The sequence below is a fragment of the Chiroxiphia lanceolata genome, chromosome 9, assembly GCF_009829145.1.
Source record: "Chiroxiphia lanceolata isolate bChiLan1 chromosome 9, bChiLan1.pri, whole genome shotgun sequence".
NCBI lineage: Eukaryota > Metazoa > Chordata > Aves > Passeriformes > Pipridae > Chiroxiphia > Chiroxiphia lanceolata.
The window spans coordinates 21,306,631-21,326,714 of record NC_045645.1 but is presented as its reverse complement, the minus strand read 5'-3'; the positions used below and the strand labels follow the sequence as shown (position 1 = coordinate 21,326,714).

At 36.7% G+C, this 20,084-nt stretch overlaps 1 protein-coding gene across 2 annotated transcripts in view; it reads left to right on the top strand.

Annotated features, from left to right (window-relative positions):
• VAV3 (vav guanine nucleotide exchange factor 3) overlaps positions 1 to 20,084 on the top strand; it is a 156,708-nt gene that overhangs the window by 57,618 nt on the left and 79,006 nt on the right. For both annotated transcript variants that reach the window (XM_032696978.1, XM_032696979.1), the window contains exons 5-15: positions 2,151 to 2,259; positions 4,935 to 5,027; positions 5,124 to 5,192; positions 8,406 to 8,509; positions 10,472 to 10,571; positions 11,877 to 11,972; positions 13,591 to 13,659; positions 16,109 to 16,195; positions 16,633 to 16,718; positions 17,091 to 17,223; positions 17,558 to 17,667. In XM_032696978.1, coding sequence (XP_032552869.1) covers positions 2,151 to 2,259; positions 4,935 to 5,027; positions 5,124 to 5,192; positions 8,406 to 8,509; positions 10,472 to 10,571; positions 11,877 to 11,972; positions 13,591 to 13,659; positions 16,109 to 16,195; positions 16,633 to 16,718; positions 17,091 to 17,223; positions 17,558 to 17,667 — 1,056 coding nt within the window. The remainder of the gene's footprint in view (positions 1 to 2,150; positions 2,260 to 4,934; positions 5,028 to 5,123; positions 5,193 to 8,405; positions 8,510 to 10,471; positions 10,572 to 11,876; positions 11,973 to 13,590; positions 13,660 to 16,108; positions 16,196 to 16,632; positions 16,719 to 17,090; positions 17,224 to 17,557; positions 17,668 to 20,084) is intronic.

Here is a 20,084-nt window from a genome sequence, read left to right as displayed (position 1 = left end):
GTAAATAAACAAATGTGTTTCTAAATTATCTCTGTACTATGAGAATGCTTTCAGAAAGTTGAAATATCAGTTGTAAGAGACCCAAGGAAATTTACTTGAACTTGCAAACAAAATGCATGTTTGGATCATAATTCAAGTGGATTGTTTCCCTAAAGTCAATGAAACTGTGCATATGTATGCATTTGCCTCTTTTGGGTGTTTGCAGGATTGTCAGGATACCCTTGTATTCTATGACTAGGACCTCTCAAGGTCCATTAGGTATCATGTTGGACAAGAACTCAGAACTCAGTGCCCCAAAGCTCGAAGCTTCCCCCAGCACTCCCCTCATTAGTGCTGCCCGGGCTCTGGACACACTGTGTGTTGCTTGTTGCAATGTGCTGAAGGAGCTGCTGTTCATACCAGGGATTTGTTTCCTTAGTGGGTGTAAAGAAGGGAAACACCACCATTATTAGCATTGTTCAATTTACCGCTTGCCCTGCATAGCTTGTTCTTGTTTCCTGCAGCTGACTGTCTCATGGATAATTGCTTTTCACTCTGTGTACTTGAAGGTGCAGAAGGTAGGAGTTGCAGTCTCCTCTGAGAGATCCAAGTGGGCTAGAGATGATATCCTCATCTCTTAGATGTGGTGACATTAGCACTGCTTGAAAATAATATTTCTACCAATTCTTAAATAGGTATAGAAATTCAGTACTGGAAGACAGTCTTTAAAAAAAAAGTTAATAAGCCAAATAAATTGATATTCATAGCTCTTCTTTTGCATCAAATGACAAATATTATTAACTGAAATTTGATAGTTGCTTGCTGTCTCAGCTGTGGAGAAAGCAATTAATGACTAAGAAACAAAAGTGTCACTGAATGATGCAAACGGTCCACATTTTTTACTTTCTCTTAATTATTAGTGAGTGTATTTGGCTGAAATTAATTTAATTGTCCCTGAGTTTAAATGGTGTCTGAAGAATTCTTTCCGTCACAAAGAGCTGCAGTAGTTAAAGTACTCTGTTTTTTGCCAGCTTTTGTTCCCTGGAGCAGAGGTGGTAAAATAGAGTGTGTCTTCTGCATCTGACAGCTGCCAGTGTATAATGTGAAGAGCTGGCATACCATTACTGTGAGCTGAAATGTTAGACTAACCTGTTGGTTTTTACTCTGAAGGATTTCAGTGTTGTCTTCCAAGAGGAAAAATCTCAAAATTGTCAGCACATCTGATCCAGTTTCTGTATTATTATTGTGACTGGAGTGCTTTCAATATCTTTTAGAGTTCTTTTGTAGACATATCCTGAGAAATAGGAGTAAAAGATATTATGGGCTTGATACTAGCACAAAGTAGGAAAAACTCTAGCAGAACTAACTCTAGTGAAGCCTAAATTAGCTGAGGGTAGAGTTGAGCCTTATTTTATGCCTTATTTCTGTAGTCTGGGTATTAAGAGGACATTTCTGGTGAACTGTCTATAATTTTCAGTTTGATAGGTTACTTTTTTAATTTTCAAGTAGCTGAAAGTTGCCATGAGATAGTTAAGATGCTGCCTTATGGAGTGGAGGGACAGAGTCTCAGGTGCTGGCTCTGCAGTCTTTAGTGTATTTTCACAGAATCACAGAATAACTGAATCTTCTGAGTTGGAAGGGACCCACAAGGATCACTGAGTCTAACTCTTAAGTGATTGGCCCATATGGGGATCACAAACCTACACTTTGATGTTATTAGCGCCATGCTCTAAGCAGTTTTACCCCAGATAATTCTTTGTTTAGGCAGAGAGAAGACCTGTAACAGCGCCTGGCATGCCAATGAATCCCTGGGATGCCAGGCAGGAAGGAGAGGCAGCTCCTCTTCACTGGATGTGTTGGGAGAAGGGCCAAAGAGAAGAGGACATCTGGATAATAGCTCATGACAAAACTGTCCCGATGTATTGCTTTTGCTGTATGGTTTAGGTCCTCTGTGGTTCTAAATTCATGCAGTCTTCAGTATTGTGTTGATTTTGTACAATTGTATTTTAAATGCATTGAGAAAAGAAAATTAATGGACTTAATTTCCCTTAATGAGTTCTTTTCATTAGATATTCAAATAATTAATCCGTTTGTTTACTGTAGAAACTTGTTTTATGAGAAGTAGTCCCTTGCAGCTGTGCTGCAGCTTTTTCCTTGTCTTGTCTTTTCAGTGAAACTGGTGTTGATGAAGATGAAGACTTGTATGATTGTGTCTACGGAGAAGATGAAGGTGGAGAGGTTTATGAAGACCTAATGAAAGATGAAGCAGCACAACAACCTGTATGTTTTCCAGTTCCATGCTACTTTGGAACAACAGCAGTTATCTTTTTGAAAGTTGAAATTATCTCTTTATAGTTAGTTTCATTGAAACTTCACTCATGCTCAGCTGCATCTTGAGTTCTCACGTCCAGTGCTTTATCTCCTGTGTAAGACTTCACAGGCTGTTTTGATAAAGGGTCAAACATTAAATACGGTAATTTTTTGAAAGAAATATAATTTTTAAATGAAATATAGTAATTTAAGTTGGCTAGTTATGAGTAGTAAAATTTACCAACTGTTTTAAAAGCAATTAATGGAACTGCTTACTTGAAAGTGTCCTACCTCCAAAATTGTTAAAATATTGTGAAATGCTGTTGTTTGAGCCAAAATTTGGACAACTTACTTAACAAGGACAACAGAATTGTTTCATACTAATGAATTTCCTGCTTATTCAACCATGTAGTTTTTGTTGGTCATTAGGTTGCCATTATCTTGTGAAGTAAACTGGACCACTAAGTTTTTTCTAGCAGTAGCTGACCTTTGAAGGCAGTTTTTCTCATCTGTATTGCTATTCGCACATTATTTCTTATTCCCTCTCTCCTTTTTTTATTGCACTCAAATTCTAGAAGTTTATGGTACAGATAGAAAAATTGATATGTTAATTTCTGCCAAAAGTGTCTGCGAGAATGATCTTTTTGGGTTAGGTGAGCACAAAACTGAAGTGAATGGTTTTAAGTGGAATCCCAGGATTTGTTTGCATTGCACATACGAGAGCTGGTTGAACAAAAAACACCCACATTTTGTGAATGGATATAAGTTATTGAGTACAGCAGTATTGGGGCAAATACTGCAAGGCATCTGAACAGTACTGGGCTCACAGAGGTAAAGGTGAAAAATAACTTAAAGTCTAAATAACATCAAATTCTAATACTTTATTGAGATTAATTAACTACAGTTGACTGTGACAGTGTCTGCTTCCCCCTACCAAAGAATTTGAGACTAAAGACTTGAGATAAGGGTGATCATCAGATGATGATGCTTGCAAAGTACAGTTCTTCTGATAAGATTGTATTTTTGCAAAATGGTTACTTGTGTCTGCGTCTGATGAAGATGGCACCTTAACATTTGTTGTGGGAAAATTAAAAAACTGCATGAGCTTGGTTTTCAAGAAGCATTTCTGAGATTGCAGCACATGGTAGATGAGAGTGAGAAGCCATTTCCACCTGCAGGAGCTGCTTGTAGAGTCATGTGGAGACAGAGAAGGGTAAAGGAGATTGGTCAAAGCAGCAAACAAGTGTGAGCAGTGACCAAGCTTTCTGTGCCTGATTTGCAACTTGGCATCTAGTTGAGGTGGTAGGAGTACATTTCCCACTCTACAGAGGTGATCAAGCAGTGTCATAGAGGCTGTATGTGGCTCATGGGCAGTTTAAGTGTGGCTTGCTGTTTGCTGTGGTGTGCTTAGCATGTGTGTCAGGTAGCCCGGTAGCAGAGAGAGCGAGTGGAAGGAGTCTAGCTCTTGAACATAGCAGTAACTAATTGTTAAAATTTCAAGTCTAAAAGTTTGCTGTTCTTAGAAGAGAGAAGTGTTTTGTTCAAAAGTTTCTTTTTGTTTGTTCTTCCCCCCCTCCGTGGAAAGAACTGTAGTACTAAATTTCTAGTCCTGACTCCCTCTGTATGTGAATAACATCTAGTCATCAGGTATATTAACATGTAGCAATATGGATTCCCTACACTGGGTGAAAATAGGTAAGAAACAGCCAGGGATATGCTGAAGGATAATACAAATCCATAAATAGGCTTCAGAAAGGATGTGATAGTACTGTTGCTTATTGATTTAGGAGAAAACATTTTGGATCAATTACTGCTTTTAATTGCAAGAGCCTGTCCAGTTACTATGTGAGGTCTCCAAGCTGACCTGTATATCTCCAGATCTTCTAAGTCTTGCTTGACACAAATGATTCCATATCTTCTTCCAGTTGTTTACTCTTTTATTTGAAATCAGATTTTATTGATGCTTCAAGTTATTGATGCTGTAATGCTGTAAATCTGATCTTTGGTAAGACTGCTTGTAAACTATTTTTATAGAGTTCTGGGCTGATAATTACTTCAATTTTCTGAGTCTGGTGGTTTACATGGAAAACTCCCAGGGTCTCTTTGGAGACACACACATACATATGTAAGAGCTGAACTTGGAGGTCACTGCACTTCCTGATTTGAGGACATACTCCTATTGTGTCTGAAGAGAAACCCCCCCTTGAGAACTAAAAGGGGAAAAACTGTAAATAAGTGCAGGGATTAGACCAAATCCAATATTTATGGCAATGCAAAGTTACTTACATGATTTAGCCCCATTAAGTTTAATGGAATGATTAACTGCTGAGTATTTTAAATAAGATTTCTCAGTCTGGATGTAAATTAAATGTGACCTTGTGTTTCAGCTTCCAAAGTACATGCAGATACTTCAGCATTTTATGTCTAAACATTAACTTTTCATAATATTATTTTGATTTTACTAAAGTCATCAGCTAATTGAACATTAAAATGTTCTTGGTTATTGCTGTCATCTTTGGAGGCTGCAGTACTCAGAGAATTTCAGGAAGCAGTTATCCTAATTGCATAATTCTAAACAAATAAAAACATTTGTTATCCATTAGGTGCCTGTTAATGACTTAAACTTGACTCCATTGTAATTGCAGAAACATACTGAAAATGACATAAGAAGCTGTTGTCTTGCTGAAATAAAGCAAACGGAAGAGAAATACACGGAAACTCTGGAATCGATTGAAAAAGTAAGATGTGACTTAGAGTTGTAACATGCATTTTCATAGCAGTCTAGAAAGTACATGTACAAAAGCCAATGTTTATGTAATTTCTTTTTCTTGCAGTTTTTCATGGTGCCATTGAAAAGATTTCTGTCAGCATCAGAATTTGACACTGTTTTCATCAATATTCCTGTGAGTAATTGCATATTTAATGAACAGATATAAGGTTCAGAGCTGATTGTGATATATTTGTGTTGTATGTTACTGTATAAAATGATTATTTCAAATACAGTGTACAGTGTGTTTATGTGGATATTAGATGATAAGGATGTGCGCTATTCAATTTTTTCTTTCTACTTAAGGGAATAGGGTAAGATAAATAGTATTGTCATGTCAGATAGTGAGTGATTAAAAGCTAATAATTTCTAGAAATGGATTATCTTTAAATAAATGCTGGTATTTTAGTACAAAGTTGTGACTGTTAAGTTACCTATCACTGCGTACTGAGTATCTGTAGCTGCTCTGCAAAAGCTTGTAACTGCTCTGGCATCATTGAAGACACTTGAAAGTTAACATAATTCAGTTTTGGATTTGGAATCTGGTGCTGAAAAGGATAAGGAAATCCTATGTGAACTATCTAGGAGACTTCTTATTTGACTGAAATAATCATGGTTTCTGTGATTGGTACTTTGTTGCATTTATTTTTGGCTTAATAATAATCTTATGACAATTTACATACATTTGTAGTTGATATAAGTATTCAGCACATGTCTTTGCCTGATTTTAGAGGAAGACATCAGACATGGTCTGAAGCCCTCTCTCAACACAGACAAATGAAAGTAATGTTCTTTTATGAGGCCTACTCTAAAGAAAGGGTCCCCTGAGTGTGGCCGATGGGCCACATCAAACCTTTATTGCCTGTAAAGTATCACCTCTGTTTTGACCATCTCTGGTGTGTTCAACAGGTTCTCAGAGTTGTCGGAGGAGATCTTGGGGGTTTTATTTTATCTTGTGGGATTCTGGTCTGTCTGTAGGAATGTTTTAGTTGCTGTTCCAGCATCGTCCTGATAGAAGCTGAATTATAACAGTTATTACACTGATGATGATACCTGACCCTTTGCCATATTTGTCCCACTAGTAAGGTTTTCACTCTTACTCTCAATTGCTGTTATTTCCTGACTATTAGTCCAAAACAGTGCCACAGATCTCGGTAACCAACTTGTCCTCTTGAATTACATCAGCTGCCTGTAGAGATACCTTTGCTTTTGAAAACAAATTTATATTCTGTCCTACATTAGTGTTTCTTATTCATTACAATAAGACCGTGATGTGCCCTACCTAAGTTACTGTAATTCTAAGGCTCTGTGTGCCCAGGCATGTTGATTTGTGTTTATTGAAAGACCTAATTCCAGGTAATGCGAAACACTGCACAAGGGTACAAAAAAGACTTGCATGCTGTGAGCACAGAGAGGTCAGCCTACTCACTACCCCTTAAAGATATGTAAGGGGATCACATAAGAACAGTAAAAAGAACAAAACCTGTTTATTTTAGTCTAGGGAGACATGGAGTAAAAGTTCAAGTTGTTTTACTTTGCTTTTTGTTGTCAGCATTCAGTATTCTGCTGTTAGAAGATGGTACTTATTTCTGACTCCAGGAGCATTTCATAGGCATCCAATAACCTTAAAAGAAATATAGGACTTACCTAAGCCAAAAATACTTGCAAATGCTTTGTCTGATCAGACCTTGTCTGTGTGGCAGTTCCTCAACAGGAAGGCTGGGGGGCAGTGGAAGCTTGTTTTAAACTAAAAATAGCTGTTACACAGAGCTCTGCAGCAAACTGCAATGTAGAGAACAAGTGCTGTGTTCTCAGAACAGGATGGATTTTTCTCTGTTAAAGGGTTGTAGTGAAGAATTGTTTCCTTAGGGTGATGCTATATTCCTTAAATCTTCTCTAAAAGATGTTTGCTGGACAAAATCAATTGTTGATGTAAAAATACTTTATTTTTAAGAAAAAAACCCAAACCAATTACTCCAAAACACTCACCAGTCTAAAGAGAGTGCCTTTCACTAGGGCTCATATTTCAAAATTTTGTCCTGTAAAATGAGTGTATGGCTCTATATTTGTGTATTTCTATGTCTATTTATATGTAAGTATACATGTATTTGTATGTACATCTATGTATATACATGTACATACATATGTAGATGCATGTGCACTTATGGATGCATTTGAATTATATATATGGACATACAGAGAGAGAGAGATGAAAGTGCATGTAACAGATCTGAAGTGCTGGAACTTACATTAACTGTGAATCATGTTAACATCAATTTAATTTAAAGCTGTACTTTGAATTGGAGATAGAAACTCAAAAAGACCTGTTGTCCCTGTAGTATTAAGCTGTTTTTCAGGGATATTGCTTAGTTGAGTCCCTGTGCGCTCCTGAGAAAATGTGCTCCCATAATATATCATTTGGGAAGCATTTCTGTAATAACATCTTTGTGTACTGTCACTTAAGGTTCTGAGGATATGTCCATACAGTTGCTAGCAACTGAATTTGATCTGTCTCAAGATTTTGCTCCTTCATCAGTGATGTGATTAACCTTGTACGTACTCTTAGTCTTCATCAGTGTGAAATGTTTTGACTTAGTTCATGACTCAAAATTGCGTATTATTTTTGTAGTATATAATTTACTGCATTAAATCATCTTCAGTGGTTTTCTCTTTTAAACAGTCCTCTCTTTTTCATTGCAGTGGTGTGTACACTGCTTACAGATATCCTGATTTCAAAACTTTTTAACATGTTTTGACTTAATTTCTTGTGAATTCTCTAACAGTATCCATACAGTGTTAAGGCTGATGCAATCTCCTATAGTTTATGTATAATAGTGAACAAGTAAGGTGGGTTGCAACTATAATCAGAGAGCAAATCCTTCTACAATGTTCTTTTCTTTTTCTCAGACATTAGTTGCGTGCTGTATTGGGAAACTCATTATGATTGCAGTTAATTTAGCATTAGGACATCACTAATTGACCAATGTAATGTACAAAACTAATTTTTCACAGCTCAGGGACATGAATCATTACTTCATCTTGTCACTAAAGCATTTACTTGACTTGCTTAATTTTAAAATTATCATTATAAAATGAAGGTGAATTAACAGTGCAAGTTGAAGCTAGAATAAATTAGTCTCTAATAGGTAGTTCTTGGAGTTTAGTTTTTTCATGTTGCAGTATGTAGAACATGTCACAAACCTTGAAATTAGATTCTACTCTCAAATGATCTATTTTCCGATTTATTGAAATTAATGGGTCTAACATGAAATAATTTTTTTTTTTTAATTCAAAGCTTTAAGCCATTCTGTTTTTAAAAGCTTTCCCCCTCCCCCTTACTGTTTTTAAGGATTTGGTGAAAATCCACAGGAATCTTACACAGGACATCAATGACTCCATAGTTAACAAAAATGATCAGAACCTATATCAAATTTTTATTAACTACAAGGAAAGGTAAGGTTTAAGCACTCCTACTAAGTGTGCTAATCTGTACTCAATTTGGTATTTTACTGTATTTTTGTTGTATGAATATTTCTGAAACAGGATTAAATTCCATGTCAGTGTCCTTATTAAACTAGTTTTGGTGTTTGGAGCCTGGAAGTCAAAATGTAACATATTGTTATATGAGCCTCCCTCTTCTTAGCCCAGTTTTGGCAATATTGTTACATAGACAAACAATGTCTATATTTTTAAGGAAACTTAAATATTGTATTTTGCACAGCATTTTTTCACGCAAATAGTCCCAGATATTTTATAGCATATACCTGTATTGTTTAACAGACCAAAAAAAGGCATATTTTAGACTAAAGAAAGCAGAAGAGGTCATAATTAAAAAAGAGAAAACAGGTGTAAAAGAGAAGAGAAAAGAGACTGTGCTCTTACCTTACCCTGCAGTCCAAAGTGTGACAGTAAAGCAAACACCTTTTGCCTTCAAGGTGTGAAAGCAGCCAAGCTGGTAACAGGGGAGCTGTGGCAGCATTCCATGCCCTGCAGACCAACTGCCAGTTTGTTGTACCCACCTTTTCAGATTGTTCATTCTGCCAGCACTGAACAGCTGTTGGACTATGTAGATGAACTTACATGCCTGTGATACGGGGCTGAAAAACACTTGTACTGTGGGCTGCAGTGCTGACTTACCTTGAAGCAACCCTTGGATTTTGGTTAAAAATTGGTTTCTTCTGGGACTGGAGTGGGAAGGACCTGCGGGTGATGGGTGAAGGAGGACTGTTGCAGTAAGAATAGGCTTGTGAGAAATTGGACAGCAGCATTTGGAAGACGTTAGACAGGAGAGTTTCCTGAGGGAGGAGGGTGTCCCACACCACTCATAAACAGTCCTGCCTTCAGAGACCCTCTGTCTCAGCTTTTGGTTTGGAGCAAGACATAGTTATTTCCCAGGCTGTTAGACTTTCTGCTGCTGTAGGAGAGAATTAGGGAAGAAGTAGTTGTTCTGGAAAATGCTTATCTCTCAACAGTCATTCTGAAATGTGTGCAAAAAGGGGAACAAAGGACACTGAGAAGAAATATTGTGTTTATATTATAAAAAAAGGCAATAGACAGAGGTAGATTGTCTTAACTGTATAGTGATTAAAAGTAATCAGAAATGGTAGGTTTTAAATCAATGTCATCACCTTAGTGTGAAAAAAAAGAATTAAAAGAGTGAGTAAAAGGTGAGAGAAAAGGAAACCTAGGAGACTACAACAGAAGGCTCATGGGAACTCCCAAAAAAGGATCTGAAGAATACAGAAGGAAACACCTCAAGTAATATATGAAAAGGTGAAAGAAAAGAGCACTCTTTGCACTGGACTAGCAGAAGGAAGCACTCCATACAGAGACAGGAAACTCCTCTCATAAACCCAGGGTCATTCAGAAAGCATTGCTTCACTTGACAACTGTTAAAAATTTCTTGAGGTTTCATGAGCTATTATTTTGATCTGAGAGCTCACATGATATAACCTGATAGAAACTATGGGATCAGTGTGGATAAACCTACAGGTTCTTTAAAGGATGGCTGTAATTAATCCTATGAAGCCTGTGCTACAGAATTTATTCTTTACAACCTTAGAAATCTACATTGTTATAAATACTGTTAAACAGTCTGTTTAACAGACTGTTGTTCTGTTAAACAGAAGTTATTCTGCTTTTTAATGAATCCTATATTTATCAGAACATATATATATGTGAATATTAAAGGAAATTGCAGTGATTTTAGAGCATTTTGAAGGTAGGGCAAAACTATATTCTCCTGAATAGTCTTCCTTATAGTCATGCTGCCCATTGAACACTGGCTAAAATCAATTCTTGCTTATTTAGGCACTGCTCCTTTTGAAAGAAGGATTGTTAACAATTGTGAAAAAATGATCAAGGATTGTTCTTAAATAAGCAAATGTTCCTTTTGTTCTTTATCTCTTACTTTAGGTTGGTTATTTATGGACAGTACTGCAGTCAAGTGGAGATAGCGATATCCTGCTTAGACAATATCTCTAAGACAAAAGAAGATGTTAAATTGAAGTTAGAGGTATCAGTATTTTTTAATGTGCCCATATACATACATAAAACTGTGTGTTTCTGTGAATGTGCCCTGCTTTCATTGAAGTAAAAAAAACTTTATGGTGACAGAATTAGTTGGACTGATAAGTCAATGTGTTTCTGTTTCTTTTCATTCTTTTGGAGCCTCTGATCAAATGAATATGTGCACTATTGCAGTACACATCCTGGTACTGAGTGAGTGGAGTTCTACCACTGACATTGGCAGAGTTAGGGTTTCCTTCCAGGAAGTGATCATTGGTGATACCCTTCTAGTTATCAGGACATAGTTACAGAATCGTGCAGGTTGGGAGGAACCTTTGGGCTGAACAAACCCTTGTCCCATGGCCTCACAGGGTTGTCTGCCATGACCCCTGGATCATTTCCAGCAGAGCTGCTCCCCTGCTGAGCCCTCAGGGTGAGCATGTCCCTGGTGAGTGCATGCCTGGTAGAGGGCTTTGCCTTAGTGTGAGGTTTCTGTTGGACATGCTCTTCAGAGTGTCAGCTGCACCTCCAATCTAGTGGTGTCTGCAGATCTGCTGTGTGTATTTGTGTGCCTTTTCCTGCAGATCATTGCTAAAGACATTGAAAGGGGGGGGGCTGGGCAGAACCCTCAAGAGCTTTCCTTGCAACTGTCCCTCAGATTGTACAGGAAGTATTAGTTGCTGCACTTTTTGAGCCTCATAATCTAGTCAGTTTTTTATATACCTGGAGCATAACATCCCAACCTGGATATTACCATACTGTGAGAGATGATGTTGAAAGACTTGGAAAAGTAAAGGTAGACTCTCCCCACCCATTTATAGATCTAGCCATTTCATTGTGGAAAGCAGTCAAGTAGGTCAAGCATTGATTTATCTGTGGTAAATCCATGCTGGATATTCCCATATACCTCCTTCATGTGCCCAGAAGAGGACTTGCTCCACAAGTTTTGCAGGAATTTTTGCAGAGGCTGAAGTGAGACTGACTGGCCTATAGTTTTCAAGATTACCTTTTCATGTTTTTTTTACATAAGTGTATATATATATATATTTTTTTTTAATTGCATGGAATGACTGATTTCTGTTGTCTTCGTTCTAGTCTCTCATGCATGTTCAAATATCTAAAAACAAGTGCTCAGACCCAGTCCTTTTTTGCTTAGCAATTATTGCCATGTTAACTGTTTTCCTTCATTTTGTTGATATTCTTTATCACAAGTTTAATATAGTTGCTGATGTCACTGAATTCTCATGTATATCACGTGAGTAGTTTTGTTTTCTTGCTCTATTGTCTTATTCTTTCTTCTGCTTTGAACTAGGAATGTTCCAAGAGGGCCAATAATGGTAAATTTACATTGCGAGATCTGCTAGTGGTTCCAATGCAGAGAGTACTAAAATACCACCTACTGCTCCAGGTAGTTTATTTTTGAAATTTAAAGGGGCTGAGAGAAAAACTGTGATTGTTTATTGTCAGTGGATTGTGAGAATGAGAGCTAAATGTCTTTATCAATGGAAGGTGATTTGATGTTTCCCTAGATTTTTACAAAATAAAATTCAGTCAAGTGCAGGATTTCTGACAGAGATGGTTCTTCAGAGCTGAAGCATACCTGGGGAAAAAAGAATAAAATACAATTGTTTCCCCCATATCTGAACCTTTAATTCTTGGTATGTTTGAAATGATTAGTGGTACCAAATCATGATCACAGTACTTTGAAGTGTGAACCATTACCCCCTAAAAGAGGAAACCGGATCATACATACAGTGTACTTTTAAGATATTTCTTTGCTGTCATAAATTACAATTAAGCCATATTTATTTTGAAATGCTTCTTGTTATAACCCACAAAGCATTAGCTTTTGCAGTTAGTCCTGTAATAAGGGTGGAGAGTCTTATAAATTTAATTTGATAGCTGTACCAGGAGACTCATTAGTTCAGCTGCAAAGAAATGTATTACTGTATTAGACTGTCAACCCTGCTGATGCTTGTAAAATGTCATTTAAAAAAGATCTACCATTTCTGTGTGGAGCATAATTTTGACTCTGCAGAACAACATGCATTCTGCAATATTAAATTTTTGAAATACTTCTATAAATGAGTCATCATTTTGATCAGTGGAAAATTGGAAAAAACCAAAATGAGTGTCACAGCTTCTTAAAAAAATCTTATGAAATGAGTAATGATTTTATAATCAATGTATATTATGAAAAGATTATATACAATATGTCATTGTGCTATGTGTGACACTATATGTTGTACAAGAAAGAAATATTTTATGGACTTGGAAAGAAAAAAATGAGTAAATGATTCAAATTGTAATGTGAAGTATTGATACTTATTATTTAATTTCCCATGATTTTACTAACTTACGTGAACTGAAATGTATGATTCTTTTCTCAAATTACAAAGACGGAATGACGTGTTTCCCCAAGATGTTATGTTTTCACTTCTTAAAGCCCCTGTATTTTCCATATGGGAAGTGACTAAAAGAATTCTTTGAACATGTACCTTTGATTTCAGTATCTCTTCTGAGTCAGGTTTATCTTAGGTTTAATGAGACAGTGACTTCTTTTAAGCAGTGCACAATTTAACTGAGGTTTTATTGCCAGCACGCATCCATCCCTCTCTGCGGACAAGTGAGTGCTTTGGAATGGGATGATGTACCATACAGCAATGTACAAATGAACTCGAATGTTTACCTGGGCTTTCAGCATTCACATACAATAATGATCTGATTTGGCAAGTTTTAAGTGCTAGGCAGACCAAATTAGCTTCTTGTGATGGTTCATTAGCAGCTAAAGTCAGTGTTTAGGCTGTACAGCAATCATTCTTAAACAACTTGCCAATTATCTGTCTGCAATAGTCCCCACTCAGTGATAGGCTCCTCACTGTGGAGATGAAAATGCCAATTCTTGGATTGTGTTTTCTGGTTTTGGCTTTTTTTTAGAATTTTTTTTGGGTGGGGGTGAGCAATGACAATTTCAGCGTATAAACTGAGAAACAGTAGGTGGAAAGTTTTAACTGCTCTGTCCATAGGAGCTGGTAAAGCACACTACTGATCCCATGGAGAAAGCAAATCTAAAACTGGCCCTTGATGCAATGAAGGTGAGTATTCGTGGCAGTGAAGTATTTATGTCTCTTGGCACTTAGAATGGTAGCTCAGAACTGTATTTCTTGGAGGAGATAATGTTCTTTACAACAAATCAAACATATTTTCACAGATCACCTTGAGCTTTGTGTGTCATGGCAAGTATATAGTCAAGGGCTTTGCTCCAATCTGGGAAACAAGTTCAGTAGTTTTTCTGAAGTAGAGGGTTTACAAAATGGAACTTCCCCATTTCAGTTCACTTTTGCATGATTTTGCTGTCATATAATAAGATCAAAAACAGCTACTTCAATCCTGTTGGTCTCACTTCTGAAATTTAGGAATGTTTCTACCACTATAAGTCAATTCAAATCAAGGTCAGTAGTTTCCCAGTGAGATGAAGAGTTATCTTTGTTTACAAGACTTGTTTTTTTCATCTTAATATGATCTCAGTGGCTTTACCTTTGAAAGCAGTAGTGTCTCCCTGGAAGTAGAGTATCTGTCACCATACCTTCACCTGCAAGTGGTACAAACAAATGCTTTATTGAATAACTGTGCTGCCTTATGTTTATTATGTGTTCTGCACAGCTTCAGGAAGGAAGCACAGTTCTGCTTTTGTTGGCTTCATGGCATGAATGGTGACATTCATGTGCTGGAATTGGGAAATTTTTTCAGTCTTTTGTGGGGAAAGGGGGAAAGAAGCCGACATGACATAAGTTATGTTTGCTTCTATTGTAATCTGTATGGTCCACAGATGTTGTTGAAATCAGACTAAGTTAGTTTTGGGTCACACAGCTGCCTCATATTTTGTGACTGTCTTGAAAGCCTGGAATACAGACCAGCTTACAAATGAGATTTTGTTTCCCCTTTTTGTTATCCATTTTTGTGCAGTGAATGCAGAGAGAGGGACACCATGATAATTTCCTTCGGAGAGATGCCTGAAAATAGATGGCAGTGTGTTGCTTCCATCTAGTGGCAAGCTGTGCATCCTGGCTGCTGCTAATTGGCTAGGAAAATAATTCTGGTTTTTATTTATCCCTGCTTTTTCATTCCCATTTGCTGCCTTGCTTCATTGTTGGTGTCTGTTGGACTGAAAATCAAAGAAATCTCTCGCCAGGGTGGCTGTGGCAGATGTGTGCTGCTGGCAGGACGTAACCAGACAATTAGAAAACAAAAAAACCCCCTATCTCCAGTCCCTCCCCCTCCAAACTCCCAAAACCTCCAAGGTATGAGCATCTCTCCTTAAGGTTGCAACATTGTTCCCATCCTGATTTACTGTAGTCCTTGCCATTGTAGTCGAAGTAACAGTGTAGCATTGGTATTTTGCTTCTAACAGCCCCGGTATCTTTGCTTGAAAAGAAAATGTCTATGGAAAAACTGGTTGCAAAGTGGTACTGCCCCTAAGGAAAGAAATTTTTAGGAAGGATTATGCTGTTGGATTTTTTCTAGCAGCAAGAAAGGAGGTTATTTAATTTCTAAACTAACTTTAAAGACTGACGTGAATGTATCCTGCACAGATCCATTTGGGAAGCTAGCATAATGATTGTAGCTATTCATAGATTCTGATTAAAAACAACTTAGGAAGAAGATGTATCGTCCTCCCACCCTCCAAATTTGTGACGATATTGAAGGGATACTTTAAAAGCAAGCTAGGAAGATCTGAATGCCTTTTCCAACTGCTGCTTTCAGCATCCCTGACCTTACCAATTACATCTCCTGCTCACTCCTCATCTCTAACCGTAAACAGAGAAGCCCCAGCAAATTGTCACTATTGCTCAAGCATGTTCAGAGCATTTTAAAGGCTTTAGTGAAATGTGTACAGTACATGTTCTGGTAAAGGTCACAATAATCATCTGAACCTGTGACTTCAGGTAGTATATCCCCTCTAAAGCCCCTTTTAAAATCTGCTGTGTAATGACTTCTCTCTTCTGTGCAACAGTAAGAGCAAAATCCTACTACTGGACCTGCAGCTGCTTCTCTTCTAATGAGCACCCAGGTTTATGATACGTTTACACCTTACATTCTGTTTTTGAGATGCCTTACATACATTTTCTACTCTATGCTATATTTACCTTCTATTTATGCTTCTATTTACCTCATATATTCAGTGTTGCTGACTGCTTTTTCAGCAGTGTGCTGCAGAAATTACATTTCCATCTTTAATTTTGTAAATAAGACCTTAATGAAATTCAGAAAAAAATCAGACTTTTTTACTCCTTATTACTAGTTTCCCTCTTTCTTGATACTAAATGTGTGTTTCAATAGATATAATAATGAAGAGAGTTGTAAATATTTATTTAGGCACGCATAATGGTAATTCTTGAACATTAATTCAATAATTTCAGAAGAAATTACTAAATATGCTGATAAGTCAAAGATAAAATTAGAAATAAATTTGTCAAAATAATGTGTTAAATTAGCCTGTTATAGAAAATTATTTTTCCCTCCCTTTTGCCGTTGATACTTTAGGACTTGGCTCAATATGTAAATGAAGTAAAGAGAGATAATGAAACTCTTCGTGAAATTAGACAGTTTCAACTATCAATAGAGAATTTGGTATGTGATTTTTTTAAAATTTATATACCACTTTTGAATCACTGTAGATCAAAAATATTGATAGATGCATTTTTTCCTAATTTCATATGAGATTATAAGTACTCTTGTTAATATTTAATGTAAATGTGCTTTATTTGGTTTAGAATGACATGAATATTTGAAGTACAGAAATCTCTGCAATTTTGGGTGCCTGTAGTTAAATATTTTTGCTTAGTTCAAGATTTATATTTGTATAGTGACTTAGATGTTTTTGTAATGGGAAAACCTTTCCCATTTGAAGACAAAAATAGAATGGACTGATTCTTTATAGCATTTAGTTTAGATGGTAGTGTGGAAAAGATGATGTTTTCTGGCCTGCATAGTCCTTTTTTTGGGGTAAAAGGAGTGAGTGGTCACACTTTTGCTATATTGAATCATACATATTACTTCTGTTTCAGAATCATTCCCTCTTACAGTATGGAAGACCTCAAGGTGATGGGGAAATTAGGATAACGACATTAGACAAACGTGCGAGGCAAGACAGGTGATGGCACAACGTCTGGTATCTCCTACTAAAACCCTGTAAAGTAAATTTTGGTAGAGTTTAGGTCATCTCAGTGGTTCTTGAATACTTCCCATTCACTGTGCATTGACAGAGCTGATCTTCTGTTTGCCAAGTGAATTTGCAAAGTGATTAATAGAAAATTAGCTATTACATTATTATCTAAGATCACTGAGTCCCTGGCAAGTAGTAAGTCTTGAGCAAAAGGACTTTCAGTGTTTGTTTTATTTTAATCAGTAGTTTAGTTCTTCATCTTCAAAATTTTAAGTGCCACTGGCAAAAGTGTATAAAATGAGACTTTTGGTGTTAGCTTTCTGGAGTATTTTTAACCATCTTTATGCTGTATTCTTCTAGGCACATCTTCTTGTTTGATCTAGCTGTAATTGTTTGCAAACGAAGAGGTGATAATTATGAAATGAAGGAAATAATAGATCTTCAGAAATACAAAATTACAAACAACCCCACTACTGATAAAGAAAACAAAAAGGTAAATATTTGTTGCTAATTCAATTAAAATGTATATTTTTACTAACAATTTGAAACTTTTTGCAGGAGTTCAGAATGTAAATACAATTTCTTTAAGAAACTTTGTTTTATATGTAAGCTGAAGTGAATATTTAGGAATTTCAGCTTTTGCTTATTTTGATGTAATTAAATAATTTGAGTAAGTCATTCTCAAGGAACATAAAAATGTGGTGTTGCTGTTCCCAAAATGAGTGAATTAAAGGACATACAAATGCTTTATTATTTTTTCTTTTTTTTTTTTTCACTTTCCTTTCTTCATAACTGATGACCTTTGTATTGCAAATGTTTTTATACAGTGGTCTTATGGCTTCTACCTCATTCATATTCAAGGTGAAAATGGTTTAGAAGTCTATTGCAAAACTAAAGACTTGAAGAAAAAATGGCTCGAACAATTTCAGATGGCTCTGTAAGTATTTTTATTAAGGTAGAATCACGTTCATTAGTCATGTAAGGATATCATTTAAATTATGCTGAACTTCTTTCATGTGTTAATGCAGTGTAGTTATCTATTTTATTTGACATTCTGAGAAACAGCTGATTGACATCTTCATGAATAGAGTATTTCCCTGAATTTCCTCTTGGAAAAGAAAGAGGGCACTCTAGGCTATGTAGTACTTTCCAGCTTTGCTGCTAAAACTGTTCTAGTAGTGCTGTCTTAAGCAACCACGGGGAAATATTAATTACATTAACAATAAATATCTATTATAATAGTGACATTTTTGCCTCTCCCATTTTAATTTTTGACTAATTGAAGTATGTTTCTGAAGGTGATGCTGATGGTTTGAGAGCGGATCCTGGCACCTTTCCTAGTGGCTTTTAACTAATTTATTAGTTAGTATTTGGATCAGGTTGCATGGCATATTAAATTTAGTTTCAAGAAGCTGATTTCTTCTTGTCAGAAAGGCAAATATGATTTATTGACACCTCAGGTATTCTTGATTAAATTTAAAACATGCGAACAAGGGAATTGGATGACAGGGTGATGCTTGGTTTATGGAAAGGAAAAATGTGAGGGGAATGAGATAATCCCAGTGCAAACAGACAACATTAATAATGGGGGTTTGAGATGTGGTTGTAAAGATATGTGGATTCAGGAGAAAGGCTGTTATGAGCTGATTTGAGTGAAAGTTGCTTATAAGCTGTATACATTTTTTACAAACCTTAGTACGATGAGTGCTAATGATTTAAATGGAAACACAAGGGAGGAGAGTCTGGGCTGGACAGATATAATAAAGCCTGGTTATGAGGATTCCCATCTTGCTGATTTTTGTTGAAGATAAAAATGGCATATGTTTTGTAATGAAAACAGATGTTTACTTGCATGTGTGCCTCTTTTTGTCCCTGTGGTCTCCCTGCTATACTTTGTATAATGTCATAATTATATTTACTTAAAACATGTATGAAAAGTGATAAATCTCAGATTTATCAATTTCTGCATTGCAACTATTCATCACTCTTTGGGTGTCATGGCCCAGTGCACAAGAAAACTCAGCCAACAAAACCAAAACTCAGGCAAGGAGCTAAGGAGAAGGGGGAGAGCGCTATGGTTTTTTTTTCCTGGTTTTTTTCCTGCCATTTTTATAGTTCTGTGCAGGACTGTTCCCCCTGCCCCTCTTCATGTGTGATGAGTGAGTGCAGATCTTACCCTTATGCAATATAAGGTGCCAGCCAGCACTGGAGCGTGTCTCTGTGACCAGGGGGTTTTTGCTGCCGCTTGCCCTGTGCAAGCAGAGCAGACAGGACCTGAAGAGTTGACAAGATCATGTGCCACTTCTTTCCTCTTGGGCAGATGGGTTTGGCCTTTGAAAATGGGGCGTGGTGTCAGCCTTGTTTTGCTTGGTTGGTTGTCCTTTTTGTAAACCCATACCTCTATTTTAAGCTCTTTCTGTGTGGCTTAAAGCTGTAATGCAGAGGCACAGGAACTGGAGCAGCAAGATCAGGGCTGAGGTGCAACATGATATAGTGGCATTATTGCTGTATCCTTTCTGAAGTTTTTATTACTTACCCCCAACTCCATTACATGGGCTTGACTTCATAGCACGTTTGCCTCAGCACCTCTCCCAAAACATACCTTGGTGCGTGTAGCAATAATTATGTTCTAATGCATGTTGAGACATAAGAGTTTGTATTTGGGATAAACTAAGCCAAGTGTTTTGAACAGTTGCTTGGTTGCTTTGATTTGTTGTTTTCAGGGGTCTTATAGTCTACTATGTAGATTAACTCTTCTGCTCTGAAAAGTAGCCACGACTGAAATTAGGCTCTTATTCATCATACTCAGTTATAATTGCTGCTTCTATGGGCAAAATACGTCTCATTACTTAAAAATTTGACAAGACTGCAAAACCAGCACTGCTGAAGGGGTGAATGACATTGGGTTTTGATTATCAGAAATGATATTGTTTACTGAGGTCCAGCCAGAAATTTCAATGCAGTTTTGTTGCCTTTGGAATAGCAGTCCGTATGAAGTCAGTTTTGTGCAAGTGTTTAATCTAAGAATATAACAAGAGAACAAATTAGGATCTCTTAATATTTTTAAATTAAGAATTAACCCTGTTGCCACTACAACAGTCTTACAGGCATAATTGTTAGCTAGGCTGTACGTTTTTTTTTCTTTTTTTTGATCTTAGATGTTTATACCAGTGTATGAACAACAGTGATGATAGTTATATTGACTGAGAAAGCACCTACTGTTGAGATGCTGTTGTTGAGAAGTATGAAACAGAGGAGAACACTGCTTTGCTGGCTGGATTTAGGTTTGGAGGGCAGGAATACATTAGGCATACTTGATATGGAAAATCTCTAAAGGAGGGATGGATGAAACCC